Raw genomic sequence first — 24,734 nt, forward strand, 5'->3', positions numbered from 1 at the left:
GCCGTTTATCATTTTACGTTTAAACATTGATTTTGAAAGAAAACTCTTTGTATTTCCGATTACCTGCACAGTAGAATTTATATATTCTGCAATGTCAAATTCCACATTTTGTGGGATATATTCTTTCTCGACTAAATAAGATATTAGTTCCTCAGAGGATTTTCAGTTGGAGGATCATTACTAAAAGTGTCGTAGTTAAAATTACAATTAGATTCAATAGGAATAGGAATAAACTCTTCTTCCAATGCATTAAAATTCCCTTCGTCCATTAGCATTGCATTTGCATTTGTCGCCTCCTGCATATCAGTATCATTACTACCACAATTTAATTCTGGTAGCATTGAAGATGTTGAAGTTGATGTCGATGGTTTGTCATTAAATCCTAGCAATTACATTTGTCCTTTCGCAACTTCCTTCATCTTCTTTCATGTAATTTTCTTTTTTCAGCTCCGCTTAAATATTGCCTTTTCATGGTGCTAAAATCCAATTAAGTAAACAATTAAATTTTGCTTTTCATTTAAATTAAACGCTAGTTTTCCTTACCTGTTTTTCTTTTTACTAATAAAGTTTAAATTATAACTTATTGGTTAAGTAAACAAACGAAACGACTTCATTTATCTTAATATTAACCCTTTCATGCGCTTGGTTTATACAAAAATTTTTAGTAGTATTTGTTTTTAAAATTAAACTTTACACTCATTTGTTTCAAAATAAAATTTTAAATTAATACTCGTTTCTTGATTGAATAAATGCAAAATCAAAAGATATTTGTTAAATAAAAATCAAATATTTACAAAAACATTTTTTGATTTTTTTAAATTTTGGAGCCCCTTCTACACCGGGACCCCTAGGCACGTGCATAGTGTGCCTAGTGGCTAATCCGCCACTGGTTATGTGAGGCCGAACTCTGGCTACGGCCTTTCTATTATTTTGAATATTAATAACAGAATTTTTGGTGTTTTGGCCTACACGTTGAGACAGACAATTAATCCATCATGATGCGATGTTTTTGCATTCATATACACCACCAACATTATTTATGTGAATGACACGCGAAGTAATTTGCTATGTTTTACTAAACGACGTATTTATTCATAATTTATGCGATGAACTAGCTGGCTAGTTCTCTGCTTAAATTTACTAATAAAGAAACCCATTTACTTTAAAACTTATTTTGGAATAAGAAACAAGCTTCATATAGGAGATTAGAACATTACAAAATTTAAAAATTTGTCATACCTCCAAATGGTGTTAAGGGTTTCATGGAAGTTAAGATTACATGTATTTAAAATTGAGTTTTCTTTTTTCAGTAACACACACACACGCATGCACGCACACGCACACGCACACACACACACACACACAAACACATATATTTATAAATAAGAAAACGTTATAATAATACGAATTCTCTAAATACAGATAAATATTTATTATAAGAAATTTTTGATGGATTATTGTTGCCAGTATCATCAGCTTGAAAAATTATTTTTATTTGTTGTTAATTGAAAAAACTAAATATTGATGTCAGACAGCAATTAAGTATCGAAAATAATTTTAAGAGCTGATGATGCTGGTAACCATAATCCAGTGAAAATTTCATGTAATAGATTATTATTTATATTTAGAGTATTCGTGTTATTTGATGTTTTCTTATCTATATAATATACACTCTTATACAAGATGTCAACATTCAAGTCATATATATAAATATATATTTACTTGTTTTAAGTTACGAAGGCATCTTTATTAACATTTATAATTTTTGAGTTACAAAGTCTTAATTTAGGTTTTCCTGACGCAACAAAAAGAATACTTGTAGAAAATGTTTCATTGGATTGGAAAAGATTTGCACGTGGCACAGGTTTTAGTGGTGTTGACGCAATCATTGATTTCCTTGAAAACGATTTGAAAGATGTGAAAAGTAAAATGAGCGGCTTTCTGGATAAACTCCACCAGTCTCATCCATATGACTATATGGAATTAATTGAAAAATCTCTGACAGATTTGCAAAGAAACGATGTCATTCATAAATTAGGTCTTGGTAAGGTATCAATTTTTCAATTTTCGTGTATGTATTTTCTTTGAAATGATTATTTCCTTTTCTGAAAAAAATTTTTATTTGCATTATAAAGATCTGAATCAAATATTGAAGAAAAATCAATGTCTTCTTTATCAAAAATATACGCTAAGATTAAACTCAATTCAACTCCTTTTAAAATGTTGAACTAAAAGCTTCTTTTCAAGTTATATCTAAATTGTAGAAGAATATTTATCTTCAAAAAAATATATCAAGAAAGTTATTTAAAATAATTCTTGTTTATCGAAATGGTAAAACCTGAGAAAGCGTAGCTTTTTTTCCACTTCCACCTTTTCCTCACTTTCTCCATTTCGATTCCCCTTCCTTCTTGTTGTTCCTACCCCGCCCCACCTCTTTCTCCCAAACAGCTATTAAAGTTATTTAAAAGTTGCAAAGTTGATTTTTATTTGTGTCGCAAACCTCAGTAGAATGCAAGTCAGAACTTTATGTCATTTATACTTTTACTGCTTTTAGGCGTTGGACCTCAATTCACAACAAATTTTCCCATTTAAAGGTTTTCTTTCATTAGGTCGTATGATTTTGGTAGATCTACCTTAAGTAGGAAACTTCTAACCTGATAAGTCAGACAATAGAAATCCACTAGAACTTCAAAAAAAACCCTTTAATTATTTTTTGAGAAGTTGAAAAGGATTAAAAGTTCAGCATTTCATCCAACTTTGTTTCTCCAAGTGCTGTACGACGAGCTTAACTCTTTTATCTTTGAGCCTACTCAATTCTTATGTAGTTTTCTTGATGAAGAAGATGTGTGCTGCTCCTATAAAGATTTCTAAAACAAGATACAAACGATTTTTCTCCCATCCTTATAAACTTTTCCCATATGTTTTGGTTGCTTCTCAGAGCTTTTTTAGTCTATTTGTGATATTCATTAGGTTAACTTTAATCAAGAAAAAAAACAATTTCTTAGTTTTAAAAAGAGAAATTTTTTGAAAAAAACATTTACAAAAATTAACGTAAGAATCCAAAATATGTATGTATTTATGCATACATGTACGTATGACTTTATGCATTAATGCATGCATTTATGTATGTGTCCATGTATGAATGCAAGCATGAATGTATTTATGCATGCATAATTTGGAAAAAATATTTTATGAACCAATCAGATATCATTATATTTTCGCATGTATTTGCTTTCAGATAAACGCGTAACACTCAAGAAATATTATTTTAAAAAGTACAAGAAGATGCAGGAAAATTATTTTTTAAATCTGAACGTTTTTAATACAGAGAAGTCCAATGATAAGGGTTTTGAGAAAGAATTTCAAATGAAAACTAAATTGCTCTTGATTTCTGGCATAACAGGTATTGGGAAAACAAGCCTTCTTAAAATGTGCCTGTTAAATTGGGCAAATGAATCTTTATGGAGCAATATACATTTGGTGTTTTATTTAAAGTTTGACCAATTAAATTATGATACTAGCATTGATGAACAAGTTCAAAAATTAGACACCAAAATTTCAGAAGAATGGAATAACTTTTCTGACATTTCAAAGTTGTTTATAATCGATGGGTTGAATGTTTGCTCGAAAGAGTCCCCTTTTATCAACGCAGTAGCAGAAGCGTTGAAAAATCCGAACAACAAATGTATTGTTGCAGGTAGATTTAGAGCAATAAAATTGTTTAAAGATGAAGTCAAAGTTATACTCAAAAAGGAAAAGGAACCACCGCAAATTGCCTCATTTTATGTAACAGGTCTTAATGATGATGAGATAAGAAAATATATTGAAAACAACGTAATAAATAATCAAAAGGAAAAGATAAACGATTATCTTAACGCCTCTGACTTTTTCAAAGCTATAGTATCTGTACCATTTTGTTTAGAAAAAGTGTGTGAAGTTTTTAATTCACCTTCAATGGATAGCAAATATTCTTTTAACAGCTTGACTGTATTTCACCGTGACATTTTTTTATACTTTCTGCAAACTCATGTTAACAAACACAATAAACCAGTGATTAATGTGAAGCAGTATTTATCACAAATTTATGAACTAGTTTATCAGGTTTTGGATCAAGGCAAAGCCAGCTTTCCTTATTCTGAAATACCAAACTTGAAAGATTTTAAAGAAATTGATTACAAGCAGCTTGAAGCATTCTTTGGTAATCAGCTTTCTCACTTCTCCTTTTTGATTTTTTGTGCTTCTATTCATGCATGCATTCAGTTAAGTCCTAAGGAAATTACAGGAAACAAAAACTTACGCGTTTGTCTGCCAATGATCTGCGGCATAATGAATTCAAAAGATAAATTTAATGAAGGTTTGGGAGACAATTTTCAATCCTTAACGAAGGTTTCAAACGAAGAAAAAAAGAAACAGTTGCTCAACATCATTTGCGGTAAGTGTAATTGTTAAAAGATCGGCTAAAAATCTTTTCAAGATTTAAAATTTATAAGATGATCTTTTTGCGTGGTGAAATTTGATGGTAGGAAACTTCACCGAACGTTTGACAATTTTAAAGCAAAATCAAAGACAAACGTTTCCTCACTTTATACTGTATTTTTTTAAATATCTTCATTCTTTGTTGTTAAGTTATTATTACAAAACATCACTATTTTTATGATATTTATTGAGTTTGTGTTACATATATTCCATACTCAGATTAAACTAAATTTTTTCATGTTTTTCTTTTGACATGATATATTTAGAATCTCTTCCAAAGAAGGCGCTTTTCGGTATGTAACTTTTACATTTATCTTGTTGCATGTTATAAAATCCTAACTTTAAGGTAAAACTGTATTTTTATTAAAGTAGAATTGCTATTGATTCCAACGAATCATTAAAATCATTGTGAGGTTTGATATAAGATTTCTTGACTCAATTTTGTGCGTTTCATCTGTAGATTAACTCTGAGATATAACAATAAAACGAAAAATCATTCAAACTTAATTTAAGCTATTTAGAAAAATAAAATCCTAACTTTAAGGTAAAGCTACATTTTTATTAAAAGTAGAGTGCCAACTGATTTGAATGAATCATTAGAACTATTGTTTGATTAGACATAAGATTATGTGAAACTCTTTAGATTTTAGATTTACTCTTAGATTAATTGTATGAGATAAGAGAATATAAAAAGAAATCATTTAAAACAATTTTAAACTATCTTGGGTTTAATAGTTCAATTATGAATGTTATTAAAGATGTCTTTGTAACATTTATATGTTGAGATAAAGGAGGCGAGAAAATAATCATGTAATTTAAATTATTATCAAACAGATTGTTTACATCAATAGCTATAATAGAAGATGTCAAAAGTATTTTATGGTAAACTTCTAACATTGGGGTCTATAAGTTTGACTCAATATAAACAATTCAAATTTAACGCCATTAAACTTTAAGCTCTTCAAGTAAACAATTAGAAGTTGGGTCTTGTGAGGTGTTTGTCATTGTTTAATGCAACAAAAAAAAAAACAAATGATGTAAAAAAGAGAAAATAAAAAGAGAAGAATATTGCTTTAAAAATTTCGACTGAAGGCAAATATTGTAGAAGATGTAAAGTTTGAGCCGAGCAAACGGTTACAAGCCTCAAGTAGATCTAGAAAATGATGAAACTGGTTTGTGAATGCAAGTACATCAAAAAGATGTCAGGACAAAAAATCTGACAAACTTTATATACATTAAGCTAAGTTGAATTACTAACAGGTTGCTTTTTGAATTTCCAGAGAGACCATAACATTCCGCAAAATAAAGATTTATGAGGATTTGTAACAGATGACTTTTGTGAATAGCGATATTCAATTTAGAATAATTTAGAATAGCGATATTCAATTGAGAATGATTTGCAATTAATTTTATTTTAAGAGTTTCTGATTATCGATAGTAGCAATCTAATTTATGATACTGAATCTCCACCTCGAGAGTTTTAAATAAGTTAGAGTCAAAACAAGTTTTTTACAGTTGATGAAGAGAATTTTTCACAGTTGTCTCAAAGAGAAGATATAATTGGTTTGGTTTAACTAATTTGGAGAATGGAAGATGTATTCCTAATTAGCATTTTCTACTCAACCTTCAAAAGTGATATTTAAAAACATAATTTTATAAATATAAATGCTTCATTAAAATATAAGTAATAGGGAGAATATATTTCGAAAAGAAGCTCTAAAACTCAAGTATGATTACCAAAAATAGTATATCATTTTATAAGACTTCAAATACATGGTAAATAAAGAGTACATGGAGATTTCAATAAATTTTTCGAATGGTTTTTAAATTGAGTCTCATTTTCGCAACTTTCTATAAAACACTTTTGTATAAAGAAGTAGCATAAAAACAATAAAGATATTAATTAAAGTATTCAGAATTTGATAAAATAAAATCTTTATTACCAGTTGTCATAAAGATTTACAATTTCTATAGTAAAAACAGAAAAAACCAAGGTGTTTCTGAAAAAATGCTATATGAAAACTTTTACAATGAAGATGTCTTTTTATCGCTCTTTTAATTGTCTAAGTCTCTCTCAAACTTAATTTAAGAGGCAGCGTCTCCATTTCCTTGGAAAAATAGTTTCCATTTCAAGTAGGCTAAAGGTTTGTAAAAAATTTTTTTTTTTCACAAAATCCTTAAAGTGATACAAATATATCAAATGGTTAAATTTTAAATAGTTCAACTACAACAAAGTTAAAATAAAGTTAAAATTTCATCAAGTTGAAAATTTAGATTCTTAACAAATACTAAGGTTGTTTATTTTTTAAACTATTGGTTGGTAGAAAGTTGTTAGCATTTTTATTGGTTGAGTGATTTCAATCGTTTGTAAAGAATCATCTTTTTTTTTCTTTCTTTAGATGGGTTTATAAATTTTTCTTTTGTTTATTGTAAATGTTTTTTTTTTTTTGTTTGATCAATAAAATACTATTAAATGATTATTAACAATACTTATTTGTATTATTTTGCTACAACTTACATATAATTACGACTTCTTGTTTTATATAACCCAAAAATTTGAATAGAAATGAATAATAAAATTTTTCTTCCCCAAAATGTGACCTTTTTCAGGTGAAAACGAGGAAAAAGAGTTTTTCATTGAATGCTTTTACGAAGCACAAGCTACCATCTCCAATAAAATGAAAAGAGTGATGAAACGTCGAGAGTGGCTGCTTCTTATATCAGATGAAAGCGAACCATGGAAAACCGTTCAACAAAAGTATTTCTTCAATAACTTCTTTGAAGAAAAAATGAAGTTAAAGTATTTGTGTGTTAAGAAAGTTCGTTTATCATCGGATGAAATAGAGTTAATCAAAAAGTGTTCAACAAACGTTTCTTGGGTCATCTTTAAAACCCTGGTGAAGATCGAAGGGTGGGAACCAAGTAATGATTTTAAACTCTTGTGGATATTTATAGATAGCAACGTCACAAAGGCGGACTTTGAATGCTTTTATCCATGGATTAAGCAGTGCAAAAAGTTGCGTCTTCACATTACCAGGAAAATTGCATTCATCAAATGTATGTATGATAAAATTAGCACATACACAAATATTAGGAAGTTGAAAGTCCGCTACTGTGATGAAAGAATTAACAGCATTAAGGAATTTGAATCATTTGTGAATAAAGCATCTCAATCTAGCTCATAATAAGTTTAAGATTACGTTCCAAGCTTCTGCTGATGTATCGAATATAAAAAAATAGTTCGAATTTAGTTAATTCGTTGATAAACCATGTCTTTGTATTGCTAAATATTATGATTAAAAAACTTGAAAATTTTTTTGTGCCTAGGATTGTATAAACAGTTTTGAAATGTTTCAAAGTTTATTTAAAAAGTTGGTTGTAAAGATGAAAAATTGATTTTTAATTTAGAAAAAGAATTTAAGTGAGGAAAGAGGATTAGATTCAAATATGTTTGTAAATGCATTATATACTTTTATGCGTTAAATACATTTACCTGTTGAAAATTTATTAAAGGAAATATGAAAAATTATTCCGTGAAAGCATCTGTTAAGCTAATCGACGCTTGTAAAACATATTTTGTTATGCAACTCCAATATCAAGTATTGTTCGGCGTAATGTATTGCACAATATAAACTAATATCTATTCAATATAGATATATAGAATATACTTGTATACATGGCCGCCGAGAGGGGAGGGTGGACGGGGAAGATTCCCGGAGCCCCGTGTGTGTACAAATAATTTTTTTAAATAACTTTTAAAAGATTTAAGTAGTTTTGACTTTTAAAAGATTTAATTAATTTTCATTTTTAATTTTCAGTGACCAGAGCACGCTTCTAGTGGTCCTGGGTATATAATTGATCATAATGAGGGCCCGTTAAGAAAACATCCCCAGGGCCCGAAATTTCTCTCGGCTGCTATGCTTATATATATAGAATAAACTTATATCCAGATATCTCATCATCCAACACTGCGCTACCTTTTTTGGGGTTACTGCAGCTGAGTTAAGAAGACTTGCAAATCAATTGGCAGAAAAATATAATCCTTGTTTATCTTTGCGATGTCCAGAAGAACCACCAATAATTATGTTGCCTTCAATAATAAGGGCCTTCAATAAATAATTCGCAAAATTGCATCAAAAATTTAACAATGTCGCACCATTAAACACACTACTGTGTCAGAACTGTTGAGGATTGCATACTCAAAATCAGTTTGAATGGATATTGATTTTAAAATCTGCAATGAAGAAATAGCTTTAAATCTACCGGTGTTTTTTTTAATCATAAAATCTTCCTATTAAATTTTTCTCTAAAAATTCTCACCAAAATTCTCTAGAAAAAATTTGTAAGATTTTCTCAACCGTTGTTTTATATATGTTCTCAGATGTTTCTTAAATCTTTAAAATCTTTTAATTTAGCGTTGTTCTAGCATAAACCATGAATATATTTAAGTTTGTTTGTGTTCTTATTTCGTCCTCTTAGTTTTGACTCTCTTAAACAGGCTTTACTAGTTATCTTTTGATAAGCGATTGTTTCTGGTCTCCATTTTATTGTAAAAATCATAAAATAATTACAGAATTGTCGCTTGCCTTACTAATTGAACTATTTCCATTTATCAGTGTAGGTACAATTGAGTTTCTGGTCGCTATTGTGAAAACTGTTTTAAACTTTAATGGTGTGACTGATTTGTTTTACATCCGTTTGAACATGTGTGTGTTCACATGATGTTTCGATTTTCTCGCACTTTTCTTCGCTTGTGTATGTTATAAATTTGAACCAAGTAAAATTTAAAGAAGACTTCTAAAATTTCTCACGCTACCCTCCTCACACTGTGAAGTTTTGCTTTTCAGTATCTCCCAAATAGTTTTAAGTTTTCAAAGTAATGATTAGTGTAGTAAAAAACAAGCTTTAAATAGTTTAGAGATTCAATTCGGTGAATGAGTATGAAATCGGAATCTTTGTTCACTTCAGTTAACTTCATTATTTACCATGAGAGTGGATAATGCAGTAAATCAATGGCACCGTTGGAAAAATGCAGTAAACCGATGTCACCCTGGGGAAGTCCTATAAAACTACGCGGAAAAAAATCAAAAGGTTGTTAAATCAGCGAGTTTTTGATATTTTTTGAAAGCATGTATGTTGACATTTTCTTAGCAAAATTTAAAACCTTTTAACTACTTTAGTTCCTCATAAATTTAGCACCAAATTTTGAAATTGACCTATTTTTACAATCGACCCCTTGTTGACCTTATTTTTACAATCGACTTCTTGTTGGAATTATTTAAATTATTTTTGTCTTTTTCATTTCTACGTTTGCTTTTGTTCTAAGAACAACTTCCTCACATTCTTTAATTGACTGATTGACTGGAACTTCCATCTAAAACCTAACTGCTTCCATAGAACCCCAACTGCTAATCAATACTTAATTTAAAAACTCCTTGTTTTCAACATCCAATTGTTCTTTAATTTCTGCACTTTTCATCACAAAAAAATATTTTAAAATCACTTTCTTTTTCGTTTTTGTGACATTTTGTTAGTTGTTGTCGTTATGTAACAGTTCAAAGTCTTTCTCTTGACCGTCCATATTTCTTAGACGTAGATGTCTCCGCTGGCGTACTGCATTTTAAGAAAGGTACTGCGGTCTAAGGCTTGATATAGTGATATTTTATATAAAAGCAGGTAGTACATTTAATTTTTCAGGTACATTGAAATTATTAATTACTTGAAACATTGACAAATACTATTGTATAAAATTCAAAATGGCGGAAAAAATCGGACGAAGGCGGGTTAGTTTATTTGAGATTTTAATTAGAGACATATTAGAGATAATATCTGCAAAAAATGAGCGATACAATGTTAGATAAAATGTTTTAAAACTCCAGTAAAGTTGAAATTTAGTAATTTTGGACTTAATCTTTGGAAAAATTGTCAAAGTTTGAAATTCATGTGACATTTTTTAAATTTTACATATGATTTTTAAAAAGTAGACTAAAAGTCCTTTCCAACGATATTTGTCTGGGAAAAATAATTACGTTTTATATTAAAATGAAATAATTTTTCCCAGTCAATTACATATACCACCTTAAAAACTGATCTTTTGTAAACCCCGAAATACGATTTTGACCAGAGTTTAAGTGAGGAAAGAGGATTAGATTCAAATACGTTTGTATATGCATTTAAAAATTTTTTGCATGAAATGCATTTAACTGTTGATAATTTATCAAAGGAAATATGAAAAATTATTCAGTGAAAGCATCTGTTAAGATGTGCGACTCTTTTAAACCATTGTTTCGCTATGCTTCTCCAATACCAAGTATTGCACGGTGTAAGAAATTACCCAATATTAACTAATGTCTGAAATTTTATTTTACTTTATGTACATTAAAGGTTATTTACAGCATGGTATACTGGATAAAAGAGGACCATAAAATTTTTTCGGAAGGCTTAGATTAGAACCAACTTCGACTCAAAAAGATATTCAATATGCATATATTTGGTTTAAAAAGTTCAAACAATCTTTAAATGATAAAGCTACAACTTGATAGATCTTTAATAAAATAGTATTTTCAACGTCAATTGGTCAAGTTATAAAAATATGCATAGATTATCTTTTAGAATAAATCTTCGTGTTTATCTCTGCTCCATATACAAAATTGACAACTATGGTTAATTATGCAACCACATTTATATATATATATATATATATATATATATATATATATATATATATATATATATATATATATATATATATATATATATATATGTATATATATATATATGTGTGTATATATATATATATATATGTGTGTATATATATGTATGCATGCATGCATGTATGCATGTATGCATGTATGCATGTATCCATGTATGCATGTATGCATGTATGCGTGTATGCATGTATGCGTGTATGCATGTATGCGTGTATGCATGTATGCGTGTATGCATGTATGCGTGTATGCATGTATGCGTGTATGCATGTATGCATGTATGCATGTATGCATGTATGCATGTATGCATGTATGCATGTATGCATGTATGCATGTATGCATGTATGCATGTATGCATGTATGCATGTATGCATGTATGCATGTATGCATGTATGCATGTATGCATGTATGCATGTATGCATGTATGCATGTATGTATGTATGCATGTATGCATGTATGCATGTATGCATGTATGCATGTATGTATGTAGAATGTATGTATGTATAAATGTATGTATGCATGTATGTATGTATGTATGTATGTATGTATGTATGTATGTATGTATGTATGTATGTATGTATGTATGTATGTATGTATGTATGTATGTATGTATGTATGTATATATGTATGTATGTATGTATGTATGTATGTATGTATGTATGTATGTATGTATGTATGTATGTATGTATGTATGTATGTATGTATGTATGTATGTATGTATTCCTCTAAAAAGTTCGCTTTCTCATCAGGATTTGCATCAATCAAATGGTGTTTTTCATTGTAGAATCTATTATTTATTACATTTACCTTTTAAATAATATTTTTTGAAAGAGGTATTACTCGCTTATAATTGTTTCAAATAATTCAGTTCATAGGTAACTTTCATTATACAGGTTCTGGATTTATGTGGAAACAATTCCAAGAATGAATTGAAGCATTCCGTTTTACTTACTGTCTTCATTAATGAGTTTTCATTTTATCAGGGTGATTAATTTTAAGACTTGAAGAATTCCATATATGGGCTATATAAAGCCAAATTCAATAAGCTGTGTTTAATTAGTCTGAGTGGAATAATTGATAAAAATAAAAATCCAAAGTAAAAAATTTCAAAATTTTCCTAAGAGAATTTACGCAGCTCGAAAATTGATGGAGAAAGTAATTATTTAAAGCTGATTTTGTTTGCACTTAATGCTTAATGAATTTATTAAGTTCAGCAACTGGGTTGTGAATAGAATCCTCCAATTAAAAAGTATCACGTCGTACATTTATATGTTAAAATATTATTCAAGTTCAGTTAACTGTATGGATTATGAATAATGTAAATAAGTTTTTTTATGCAAAAATGAAAAACTAATTTGAAAATTTGAAAAGTTGAACTTTTCGTTGTTTTATTTAATGATGTAGAAAGTTATGAATTTTCCCGTGATGTTTTTTAATAATTTTCAAACAAAATAATTCTAAAAAATGAATGGGAATTTGTTTTACCACGGAACTTAATTATACTTTATGGCAGTTGTCTCGTATTTAAAGTTTTTAGATCTGTTTTAAAACTTCCCGAGTCATCTGTAGGACAATAAATGTGTTGATGGATTTACCATAGTTTTGCATAAGGAAAAGCACAACTAAGTCTACGCTAGCTGCAAAAACATTACGACAGAAGTTGCGCTACCAATAAGTAAGATTGGAATGATGAGGGAACTGTCTTCAAAACATATCCAGCGTACAATGCTGAACATTTGTTGAACAAATTGTTTCATTACAGCTTTTTAATCATGAATGCTTTTTTAATTTTTTTTTTTAAGCTGTATGTTTCCTTTTTTTAATGTTTGACCTTATTTTTCCGAAACATGTTGATATTCAAGAAATGGTCTTTTAAAGCATTTGGGTTAATCTTGACAAAAAACAATAAGTGTTTTATGTTCAAGGGAGTGATATAATATAATGTTAAAGTTCTGCTCTAACCTTTTCTTTTTTTTTACAAAAGCCCTTTTAATAATTTGTATATTCAATTTATGAACATTTTTAACGGAGCAAGTTTGTTAATTGCAATGATATTGTGAGGGCAGCGTTTTTTTAATTATATATAAAACATTTTTTAATGTTGTTTGTAGTGTGATGGATAAAGGATTAGGAAGGTTTGGGCTCTAGGTTTATGTGAAAGGGTGTATGGAAGGTTGGGATCAAGGTTGACGGCATCGGGAGTGCTTGGTTAGGAAAGGATGAGGTTTAATGATAGTTTGAGTAAGAATGGACAAGTTTAAATGTCAAATGGTTAATGTTATGTTTACCGTCCTCAGTATATCTTATTACACAATAATAATCATTACGTTTATATAGTACAAATAATATTCTCTTACTCTTTTTGTAGTTTACTCTTTTGATACTGTTTTTATTAATTACTCCTCTTTTTGTTTTTTATTTTTTAACGGGTATCGCTTCTTTATTTGAAACTTCTGGTTATTTTTCTTTAATAAATATTCCTTCTGATTTCTGTTTGATTCCTAACTTCTTCTAATTATCAAAAATTTCTCCTTTTTTCTATTTTGTTCACTTAGAAAACTTCTTGTTTATCCCAATATTTTTCATTCACAAAAATTCTCTCTCTTTAGATTTCTTCTTAAAAACTTTCTTAGAAACACTCTTTTACGTCTCTATAAAACTCCGTGTTCCCCTTTTTTTCTTTAACTCTTTATTGAGCTTTTATAGTTTTTGTTTTTTTTCCGTTGCGATACCCATATATGATTTATTTATACGGCAGGTTGAATAAGTCTCCGTGTGCCCGTTTTTATTCAGTTGTTGTTTTTTTCTTTATTCTTTTTTAGACTCTTATTTTCTTATCTACTTTCTTATTCGGTGCTCAACAAAACGTTAATAATTAGGAATCCTTTGACAACAGTTATAAACAGATTTTATGATTTTGAAAAACTTGTAACAGAATATCCAACTTTACAACGGGTAGTTACAAACTAGAAGTACGTCTTGTTAAATACCGAACTGCGTTTCTGTAATACAATCAAGCACGAATACAAACAGCTGCTCAAAAGGAATTTCAAGACAGGTGTAACTGAAGTATCAAGTATCACATAACTTTACCATTTTAAAACAAATGCTTAACAAGATGGCTGGATTAGCTTAATACGAAAGCAGTGGGTTTGGGATTTCTACATTATGTTTATGTTTTAAAAGCAATATAGAATATTAATCAACAAAACGAAATTCAAGGTAATCTTAAAAAGCGTTATTTTTTTATGTAATCTAAATGAAATATCTTTTGTCTATTTAACCATTAGAAATTGTTTGGATATTTAATTCTTACTTTCTCTTTATACCAAATGATATTCGCGGAAAGAAAAATCTGCCTACATTTAAAAGAGTTATAAGAAACAGTTCTTAAGCTTTCAATAACAAGACCTTTAAAATACATCAGCTTGAATTTACACCATATAAAACGGTATGGTAGACCAGACCGGTTTAAGCAGTGTAAATTCAAGATCATCTATAATGTCAAAGCAACAACGTTTCCCCTTTTCTTTTTAAAAAAACTAAAAAAATGATTATGCTTCGGTTTCTTTAAAAGATTCGTTGCAAAACCTTTTTCTGATTAATGCTTTTCATAGTAATTTTCAGTTGGGTTTTTTTCGACCGCCGAACAAATAGTTTTCTTCCCGAACTAAAATTAGAGATTAAAATGACCTTATGGCAGCGGTCAATTAGTGGAATAAAGAAAATATCTAACGAAATGTACATATTTGATAATAAAAACACGCCCATCTCACTAGCCAAAACGTTGGAGATGAATGAAGGGATAGGAAAATGAGTAAGTAACGGAATGGTTAATGAAGCTGTAAAATCCGTGCCTGTGAATCCATTTTACAGTCTTATCGAAACAGTAATTAACAGTAGAGAAATTTTCAAAAATTCGTTTTTCATATTTTTATTACTTTAAGCTTTAAGAAAGGTAAAAGCAATCTCGGATTTTGATGATTTGCAGTTCATTTCAGATTTAATTTTTGTTATGCTATTTATTGTGCTATCCATGAGCAATTACACATTTATCGATAAAAGAAAATGTGAATTTAAAAAGAAGAAGAAAATTTCAAAAATTTACAACAAAAGCAAAAGAAGTAAAGTTTTATTCTGTTTTTTAAAAAACTTTAATCTCGTGTTTTATGTAATTTTAGATTTTTACACTCTCAGCTATTAATAATACAAATATTCACCAGCATCTTGTTTACCGTCTCAAAATCGAAATAAGCCTATCTAGCAGATTGCTAAACTTATATTTTTAAAGATATTTGAATTATAATCATTTTTTTGATCTAATATGTGAAGTACATTTTAATTTTTGAATTGTGGAATATATCAACATATAAACATTGAATAGCAATGTACTTTCTAGAATGAAGTTGTTCTGTTGTTAGAATAAGTTTGTTCAATTTAACTATTTCTTTCACTATTCTGAAGTAAACAAATGAGAAATTTGAAGTATTTATCGAGAGGAATGAAAATAATATTTAATAAAAGATAAAAAGTACTCGCTATGTGGAAATGATGATAAACTTCCCACCAAAATTCTTAAAAGAAAAAGTTATTGGAATAACTTCAAGTTGTTCGTTTGATAATTTTGTCATTAACTTTTAACTCTAAGAAAATGCTTTCAATTCAACGTAAAACTTTAAGTTAGATTTCAGAATTGTTACATGAAAAACTTTCGAAAACACGCTCAGCAATGTATGCAAAAAGTCCAGTAATCAGATTAAGTAAAGTTTTTTTCGAGGGTCAACCTACCCATGTCCATCATATTTTTGTTCTGCAGATGGTACATTTTATAAGCGATATTGTCTTAGCAACAAACTCAAGAAATTTTGCGTTCATAATTAATAAACTCAAGCAAATGTATTGAAAATCATACTTTGACAAAGTATGACAAAAAATGTACGTCTAAATTTTGTTTATGACAAATGTAATCTAAATTTTTAATATGACTTTTTAAAGTAAGAAGTGCTCCATGTATCAAAATAGTTTCCTGCTCAATAAAAGGAATGTATTCAGTTGAATATTTGCGAAGTTCAGTGGAAAAGCACAATTTGATTTACAACTAATATTTTATAGATGGAGATGCCTTATCATGTTTTGAAGAAAAGCCGCGGGAAAAATCTAAAAAAAAAGGTCAAGTACCATCAGAAAAGTGCTTTAGAACAATTAAGAATTATTATGGAATAGCCATAAGTAACATCTTCAATACAGTCTACGCTTTGAAATAGATTTTTTTGAAATATTGTGGCACTGTACAGGCTTTGATAATGATAAATACCTCCACAAGTTTTGCTTAAATGGTATCCATGTGTTACAAACTGGTGTTAGTATGAAATTTCTGAATTCATTGTGGTATTGAAACCAAGTATATATCTGCCAAAGGGGATCCATTTATTTCTTCGCAATATGTATGTTGAATTTTTTTTCAGATGAGTTGTTGAATTAGTGCTTGCGCGGTCAAACTTAAAATTCATGTTGTGCAGAATATTGTTAGGAATAAGTATCAATAATGCACTCATGTTGTCATAATAAATTTGTGAATATATGTATCCATGTATGTATGAGGTCAGCAGAGTGATAAAAAAATCTCTTTACAAAGATTGTTTAACAATTAACGTTTCGGGAAAAAAATAACCTAGTTGCAAAACAATGCAAAAAAACCATTATTGATAAATCGTTATTTAAATGGTTTTTACAATACAGCATTTTTTTTTCTTTTTTCTTTACTTTTAACATTGTAACTATGTTCAAAATTTGTAAATTCACTTCCAATATTTCAGAAATGTTTCTTATAATATTATCTTAATGAATGAGCGAATCAATTTTTTTTCTTGTTGTGGATTATTTTGATTGTTTCAGTAAAAACCAAAAAACCAATTCGAAAAAAGAAGTTTTAGTAAAATCATCTCCAAAGCCAAAAAAAGTTTATCACTTGCCTAATGAGTTTATTTTTTGTTAAAACAAACAGATTCTTTTCTGACGCAAAGTTTACCAATATTAACTAAAAACGCTTTTTTTTGATTACAGGCATCTCTTAAAGTTGAAAGTGTTACCGTAAAATGGAAAGCATTAAAATATTAAGTTTCGAAAAGATAATTCATTAGTGGTCAATATGTTTCATAGAGTTAGAAAATCTTCTCATGAGTTTTTAGAACAGCAAACTTCTTTACGAGATGAAGTTATATACGACAAACCTGGAAAAAACTCTTTTCAAATTCAATCAGTTTGTAAATTTGGTGAAAGTAAATGAGCGAGGAAAACTATCACTTAAACAATAAAGAGGTGTGTTTATATTTTTGATGAATGAGGTTGTACAGGAAAAATGTGGAAAAAAAGTTTAATGCTCTTTTACATGCAACAGTTTTGAAGTTTTAAATCTTTTGGATTCGACTGATGATGATGAAAGTATTTTAGAGATTCTAAAAGCCTGCTACAAATACTAGCTGAACATAATTTTGAGCAGAGCTTCTAATGTAGAATCGTTTGCAAGCTGTCTAGGTGCAATCTTTCCATGTTCAAAGACGATTTTCTCAACTAGCTATCTTTTGAAAACAGCTAAACGTTTTAGAGTGATATAATATAAATCACTTTGAAAAAATGTATTTATCTAGATGAGCGTATTCATCCATCTAAAAATTAATTGAAACAGGCTGCAAGCTAGTGCTAGCGTTTATCTAGTTAATAAATGTTTGACCATTCATCATGGACTGATAAAGTAGTTCATCTCTATCTTTAATATGAAATGAAAGTTCAATGCTGCTTTCATTTTAAAATTATGAAAAGCGTTAAGTAAACTTTAAATGTAAAAAATAAAAGTACTTTTTTTTAACGTAAGGATATTGCAAAATAAAAAGATGCCACACCCGTTTCAGTTTTGGATTATCATGGAGGACCGATTTTTCATTTCCAGTGATCAAATTATCAAAAAACACGCTTCTTTATTGTGTAGTTGAAGCAATAAGTTGCATGTGGTAGATCTGCTAGATTTGTTTTCTTCGGAAAAATTAGGGTGGACGCAAACGCCTGCTCTACTCTGCTGCGTATGTTCTTGAATGATCGACTAAAGTTGGGTAAGAGTGTTTTACAGTTCCTCGATTATCTGGAATGGATACGGTTCCCCTTCCGTCCTTAACATGTCATTGTCTAAAAAAGATTGTTTTAACATGCCATTGTCTAAAATTGTTTGTATTCCTGATCGACTCAAGCAGAAAGATCAAAATTATCTGAGCTAAACTTAGAAAACCACTTTTGATATTTACGCACATCTTATGCACTTTGATAAACATCACAAATGCTTTTAACAGCAAGAGTTGCGTTATTACCCTTGAAGCTCAAAAAACATACTACGTCGGACATGTACCTCTTCGGGTATTAGGCTACTACTAGGGAATGAGAGTTCTAGCTCATTTTGCATTTTGACCATAAGTGAACCATGAATTTTTTTTCTCCGTTTATGACCCATAATTTGAACCGTGCTTGATTTTAAAAAAACTTTACTTTTTAAAATTTTTCAGTTTGTAATGTCCGTCGTGAAGGATGACGTTGATTTTCCTGAGCTGTTTAATTTTCTTACATTTTTTCTTCCGATGTTTTCTTCCTCTTCTTTTTGTTTTTGGACAAAATTTTTATATATTTCTCTTTCTCTCCATTTAAGGTGGTAGTCTACCTTAAAATATGAAAATTTTCAAAATTTCAAATTGTACTGTTTTACCCAATATCATATACGTAGAAAATGATGGTGATATTTGTTTTTCAAAAAAATATTTACAACTTATATGATTTTATCATTAGAAGTAGGTGGTATAATTTTTTTTTATAAAAATCGCATAAATTTTGCGATTTAAAAAAAAAAAAACTTAAAATCGGATCTTTAAACAAATTTAAAAAACGAAGCCTACCTGAACTTGTTTTAATCATTGGTAAGCATCTAAAAGTAATCCAGGACATCCACATGTAGTTTTAAAGTTTAACCAAAAGTATAACTCGAAATATATTCGAAAAGATTTAATAGAAGCATGCTTTTGCTGCTGGCAGATATATTTTGTATTTATACATTATTATAGTTCTTAATTTACTATAATTTATTTGATTCGTGCTAGAAGTCCTACTTGTGTATTCAGTTAGATGATTATGATTATTATTCAAATTTAGAAAAAAATAATAAGTATTCTTCATGGCAAAAGTTTTTTTAAAGCTCCTGAACCCAACATTGACTCGGAAAATAGTCTTGTTAATAACATACCTTCAACAAGTAATTTAAATGCTTGAACTTCATCAAAGAAACTTACATTATTAAATCATAAAGCAACAACAGTATCAACAAAACGAACTTCATTACCTAATAACAAATCGAATTTTCCACACTGTTACATCATGTTGGATAGCTTTGTTTTAAAAAGTATCATAGATGAAATTGCTATGTGCCCTGAATGTCAATCGAGGAGTATTGAACTTTCTACAGATTTATCAAGAAAGAAAGGACTGTCTGTTTTATTAGAGTTTACATGTACAGCCTCAGTCTGCTCATGGAGTAAAAGGGTTTACACTAGCCAAGAAATTGATGATGAATCTCGTGGGCATTATCAATCGGATGTAAATATGAGATCCATTATTGCTATGAGGGAAATAGGAAAGGGGTATGCTGCTTTAACAACCTTTTGTGGTTTTATGAATTTACCTCCACCAATGCATAAAAATGATATTCAAAGGAATATATTAGTGTCTTACAAGTAAGTTGCTCTAAACTTTATGAATAAAGCAGCTGTTGAGATTAAGCAAGGTCTTGGTGAGAACAAGACAGATATAACAGTTTCATGTGATGGCACCTGGCAAAAGCGAGGATTCTCTTCTTTAAATGGTGTTGTAACTATAATTTCAAGCGATACTGGAAAATGCATTGAATACCGCATTAAATCTAAAGTATGCCATCAATGTGATAAATGGGAAACAAAAAAAGGCACTGATGAATATGATGAGTTTCTTAGTACACATGAATGTAGCATTAACCATAAGTGCTCATCAGGCGCAATAGAGGCAGCAGGAATTGTTGGATGTTTTAAATCATCAGAGTCAGACAGAAATTTACGTTATGCTTATTATATTGGTGACGGTGACTCAAAATCTTATCTAGAAGTTGCTAAATGTAATCCATACAAAAATCTTATTGTCCAAAAGTTAGAATGTGTTGAACACATACAAAAAAGACAAAACAACAATGAATCGTTTAATGGAATTATTTGGAAAAGATGTCCGAAGGATATTTTTGTTGCTGGAGACACATTAGAAATTGGTGTCTCATCTGCAATCATAAATTTTAATGAGGGAATAAATGGAGTTTTAAATGTATTTGCTATGCTAAATATGTATAATGGAAAATTTACGCAAGAGTTTTGCACAAATAAAGATTTTGTAAGAGTCGCTAATATGAATCTTAAGTCTACTCCGAAAGTCAAGCTTAAACGGAAAAAAAAAAGAGCTCAGCGTAAAGGATTTGCAGATACCAATGAAGAAATGGAAGGAATAGTATATGAGACTGGTCTTTTTTAAATTATTTTTTTCTACGTTATTATACAATTTTTACAATTTACTAATTTATTGATTTATGTATTTTTATTCTTTTCTTGTTTTTAAAGTGGTTTTTAAACTTTAAAGTCTTAAAAAAACATTTCTAAAGCCAATAATGATTTGATACAGGTTGTTTTTCAAAAATAATGCTTTGTTAATGCAATTTGTGAGTTTTTGGCTTAAATTAGACTAAAAGAGTTGGATTTTATTTTTCTTTTCTGTTTTTCTCAAAATAAGGTTTTTTGAAACGGTGCGATAAATAACTTTTCTCAATTAAATGTTATGGACCTGAAATTTGGTACGTTGATTCTTTTATATATAATCTATTAGCTGAACTTAAAAAAATTATTTTAACTTTTTTGGTTCTTTAGTTAATTGGGATCAAAATCTGTATTTTGGGTCAAAATTTTGCTGCCATTTTGAATTATCATTTAAACAAAAACTTTTTAATAATATTTTTTTTCCTTTTTTCAGCCAATTTAACTTCCTTATTAGATGATGTACAAAAAAATCCAGAACTGTATCTTTAATCGTTCTTGAGTTATTTATCGCAGCGTAAATGCCCTTTTTTTGGTCCCGCGGACCAAAAAACAGTGTTCCAAAGCCAAATTCGAAAGTTTAAATTTAAATTCCTTAGTTTTGTAAGGTTTTTTCATGGCGTACTTTATAACAGGCCTATTCACCGTGCGGATGACGTCAAAAACTGGAGGCGAACATTTTGTATTTTTTAATTTTGATACTTGTGAAGCGTTGAAGGGTCTTGCTAAATTATTTAGTCAAAGTTTTTAAGTAATCAATAATATTTATAATAAACATGGGTCTTAAATGCTGTGTCACAAATTGCAACGGAAATTATGATAGAAGCTCCAAAGAAAAAACTTTTCGCCTTCCTCGAACACCAGAAGAAAGAAAAAAGTGGTTGGCTGTTATACCAAGAGACAATATACCAGATAGGAAAGACACCGTTGTTTGTGAAAGGCACTGGCCTGTTGGATACGTTTCAACAAAAGATTATGGCAAAGAAAGACCTCGTGATCCTCCATCTGTGTTTACGTGTGTAAAACCAAGTTTAATTCCTAAGCCATCTGCTTGTCCCAGAACTACTTCAAGAACTCATTCAGAAACTAGAAATTTTCAACCTGATGAGTTGTTTGAGTTCAATTTTAAAGATGTTATAAAATCGTTTAATGATCTGAAAGCAGACATTGAAAACTGCAACTTTAATGGAGTTAATATACTATTTAATATTAAAACAGAGAATCAAGTATTGATTCAATCATTAGAGTTCTTCCATAACACAGGTGTACCTTTGTTTGTTCTGAAAGTAGATAATAATTTTCATTATGAATCATTTCATTGTGGAGTTAGTTGTATAATAAAAACTCTCTCAAAAAACAGAATTACCATATTGAATAGATGGTCCCATATTACAGAAGCTGTTCGATTTTTAAATACTTGTGAGATAAGTAGTAAAAAAAATATTATTCAACAGCAACTTTTTTCAATGGGTGATAAATATTTTACTGATAAAAAGTATTCTGTTGAAACAATAGTAAGAGCATTTGAGTACTTTGCAATGTCACGTTCTACATATAATCGTCTCAGAGAAGACTTTGAACTTCCTAGCATTACAACATTAACAAGACTAACATCTAAAGTGAAGTCTATTTATGAGGATATTTATCTACAAAAGGTTTTTTCAAATTTAACAGATATTAGACATAAAAATTGTATTCTTTTATTAGATGAAGTTTATGTTAAGACTATGTTGCAGTACCATGGGGGAACAGTTTTTGGAAAAGCAGTTAACAATCCAAGTGTTCTTGCTAATACTGTTTTAAGTTTTATGGTTGTAACTTTGTTTGGTGGACCCAAATTTTTATGCAAAATGCTTCCTGTGTGTAAAGTCGATTCAAATTTTCTTTTTGAACAAACTAGCTTTCTTTTATCTGCCATAAAAGCAGCAGGTGGTAATGTTGTATCTATAATTTGTGATGGTAACAGGACAAATCAGGCATTTTTCAAGAAATTTGAAACAGATGGTGTACCTTGGCGAACAAAAGATAATATATATCTTTTATATGATTATGTACACCTTTTAAAAAATATTCGCAATAATTGGATAACTGAAAAAACTCAAGAACTTGAGTTTTTTGTTAAAAAGGAAAAAAAAGGTGCTAAATGGTCTCACATTGTAGCATTACATAAATTAGAATCAAATCAAATGATTAAAATGTCTAAACTTACTGACATTGCTGTGTTTCCCAAACCAATTGAAAGGCAAAAAGTTTCAACTTGTTTGAAAGTATTTTGTGAAGAAACAGTGTGTGCCTTAAAATGTCATCCAGAATTAAAAGATGTTGATGATACTATTTATTTTCTTTCAATGATAAATGAATTTTGGAGAATTGTTAATGTTCATAGCCCTTATGCAGATGTACGTATGCGTGATCCAAATCGAGCTGCTATTTTCTCTTCTGGTGACTTTAATCTTCAAAAATTGTTAGAATTTGGAAACATGGCTAAACAAATGTGCTCTTCTCAAAAAGTCCGTTTTAAATGTTTCTCAAAAGATACTTCTAATAGTCTTTATCATACTTGTAATGGTCTTGTGGAGTTGTCAAAGTTCCTCTTGTCTACAAGTCATAAATATGTTTTGCTTGGAACATTTTCAACTGATCCTTTAGAGAAACAGTTTGGAAAACTCAGACAAGGATCAGGTGGTACATACTTTATTACTGTTCAACAAGTACTTGAAAAAGTTGGTATTATAAAAACAAAACTACTTTTGAAGCTAGACAATAATGGTGTTGGTCTTGATTTTACTACATCAGGGCATTCTTGTGAAAGATGTGATTTTTATTTAAATGAAGAAAAATGTTTGATATTTGATAACCTACCAGAATTTAGAAAAAATATTATCTATAGATGTCAAAATGACTCTGATTTACATAGCCGGATATATTGTTAGAAATGATAAAGATTCAGATGACTCATATTTTTATTATGAGAAATTCAGAGATTTTACTGAGGAAATCAATCGTGGGGGATTAACAGTGCCTGGTGATTTGGTATGTCAATGGGTAATATATTGCTATATAATGTTTCGTGAAGTAGCTGATAATACATGTATTTCTTCTTTGTGCAATCTAATGATGCTTATTTCTGAATCATACCAACTAAATATGAACAGAAACCATGGGGTTATACTTTCAAATATATTTTTTAAAAACTATTGTAATTTGTATTCTCCAAGATCTGAAAAAGAACCAAAACAAAAAATTTTGAAACTCAGTATTTAATAACACAGGCCAACAAAGAAAAAAATCTTTTTTTCTGATGCCTGAAATATATAAATTGATAATTATATATATATTTATTTATATCTTTACTGCATATATTGTATTTTACTGCATATTGCTGATAAAAAATATATATTATATTTTATTGTGAATTGTTGATTAAAAAAAAAAAGAAAAGAGTAAGGTGTTAATTTTTTTCTGTTCAAAAAAACTCGCCTCCAGTTTATGACGTCATCCGCACGGTGAATAGGCCTGTTATAAAGTACGCCATGGGTTTTTTATATTGCAGCCAAAAATTGGGTTTTTTTATACAAAATTCTAGGATTTAGGTTTAAAGGTAGACTACCACTTTAAGTTCTCTTAAAATTTTGCCTTCTTTAGTTCGGAAGACATGAATTTCCATTTTGTTTGTTTCAGGATCAAACTTTGCAATGGAATAAGTTTCTCGAGGGTAACAATTCATTTTTTTAATAACAAGAAAAAATTTATTTAAGCCATTTTACAAAATATTTATCATGCGTGCGCTTTATCATGCGTAAAAGTAGACCTGACCGAGGAGCAGATAAAAGCTTCCGGATTGACCGGCTTGCGCGTCACCGGAGTTGAGTGTGACGACGAGCCTTCTGCCGGTGGAAACACTGGGCATGGA

The 24,734-nt window shown here is 29.3% G+C and overlaps 1 protein-coding gene and 1 pseudogene across 3 annotated transcripts in view; both read left to right on the plus strand.

The window, feature by feature from the left end:
* LOC149878196 (uncharacterized) overlaps window positions 1-7,993 on the plus strand; it is a 44,409-nt gene extending 36,416 nt beyond the window's left edge. Inside the window, exons 3-6 of one of the 2 annotated variants that reach the window (XM_090072808.1) lie at window positions 1,790-2,044; window positions 3,239-4,432; window positions 4,743-4,769; window positions 7,087-7,993. In XM_090072808.1, coding sequence (XP_089928934.1) covers window positions 1,790-2,044; window positions 3,239-4,432; window positions 4,743-4,769; window positions 7,087-7,661 — 2,051 coding nt within the window. In that variant the 3' untranslated portion in view covers window positions 7,662-7,993. The remainder of the gene's footprint in view (window positions 1-1,789; window positions 2,045-3,238; window positions 4,433-4,742; window positions 4,770-7,086) is intronic. The other variant, XM_090072809.1, reaches the window with a different exon arrangement.
* Window positions 7,994-21,456: 13,463 nt separating this feature from the next.
* On the plus strand, window positions 21,457-24,085 carry LOC149878197 (uncharacterized; annotated as a pseudogene). Its single transcript, XR_016447517.1, has one exon. The product of XR_016447517.1 is annotated as an uncharacterized LOC149878197 (transcript).
* Window positions 24,086-24,734: the final 649 nt, after the last annotated feature.

This window comes from Hydra viridissima, unplaced genomic scaffold (genome assembly GCF_058129835.1).
Source record: "Hydra viridissima isolate aposymbiotic clone 2 unplaced genomic scaffold, HvirCarnegie_v1 scaffold_15, whole genome shotgun sequence".
Taxonomy (NCBI): domain Eukaryota; kingdom Metazoa; phylum Cnidaria; class Hydrozoa; order Anthoathecata; family Hydridae; genus Hydra; species Hydra viridissima.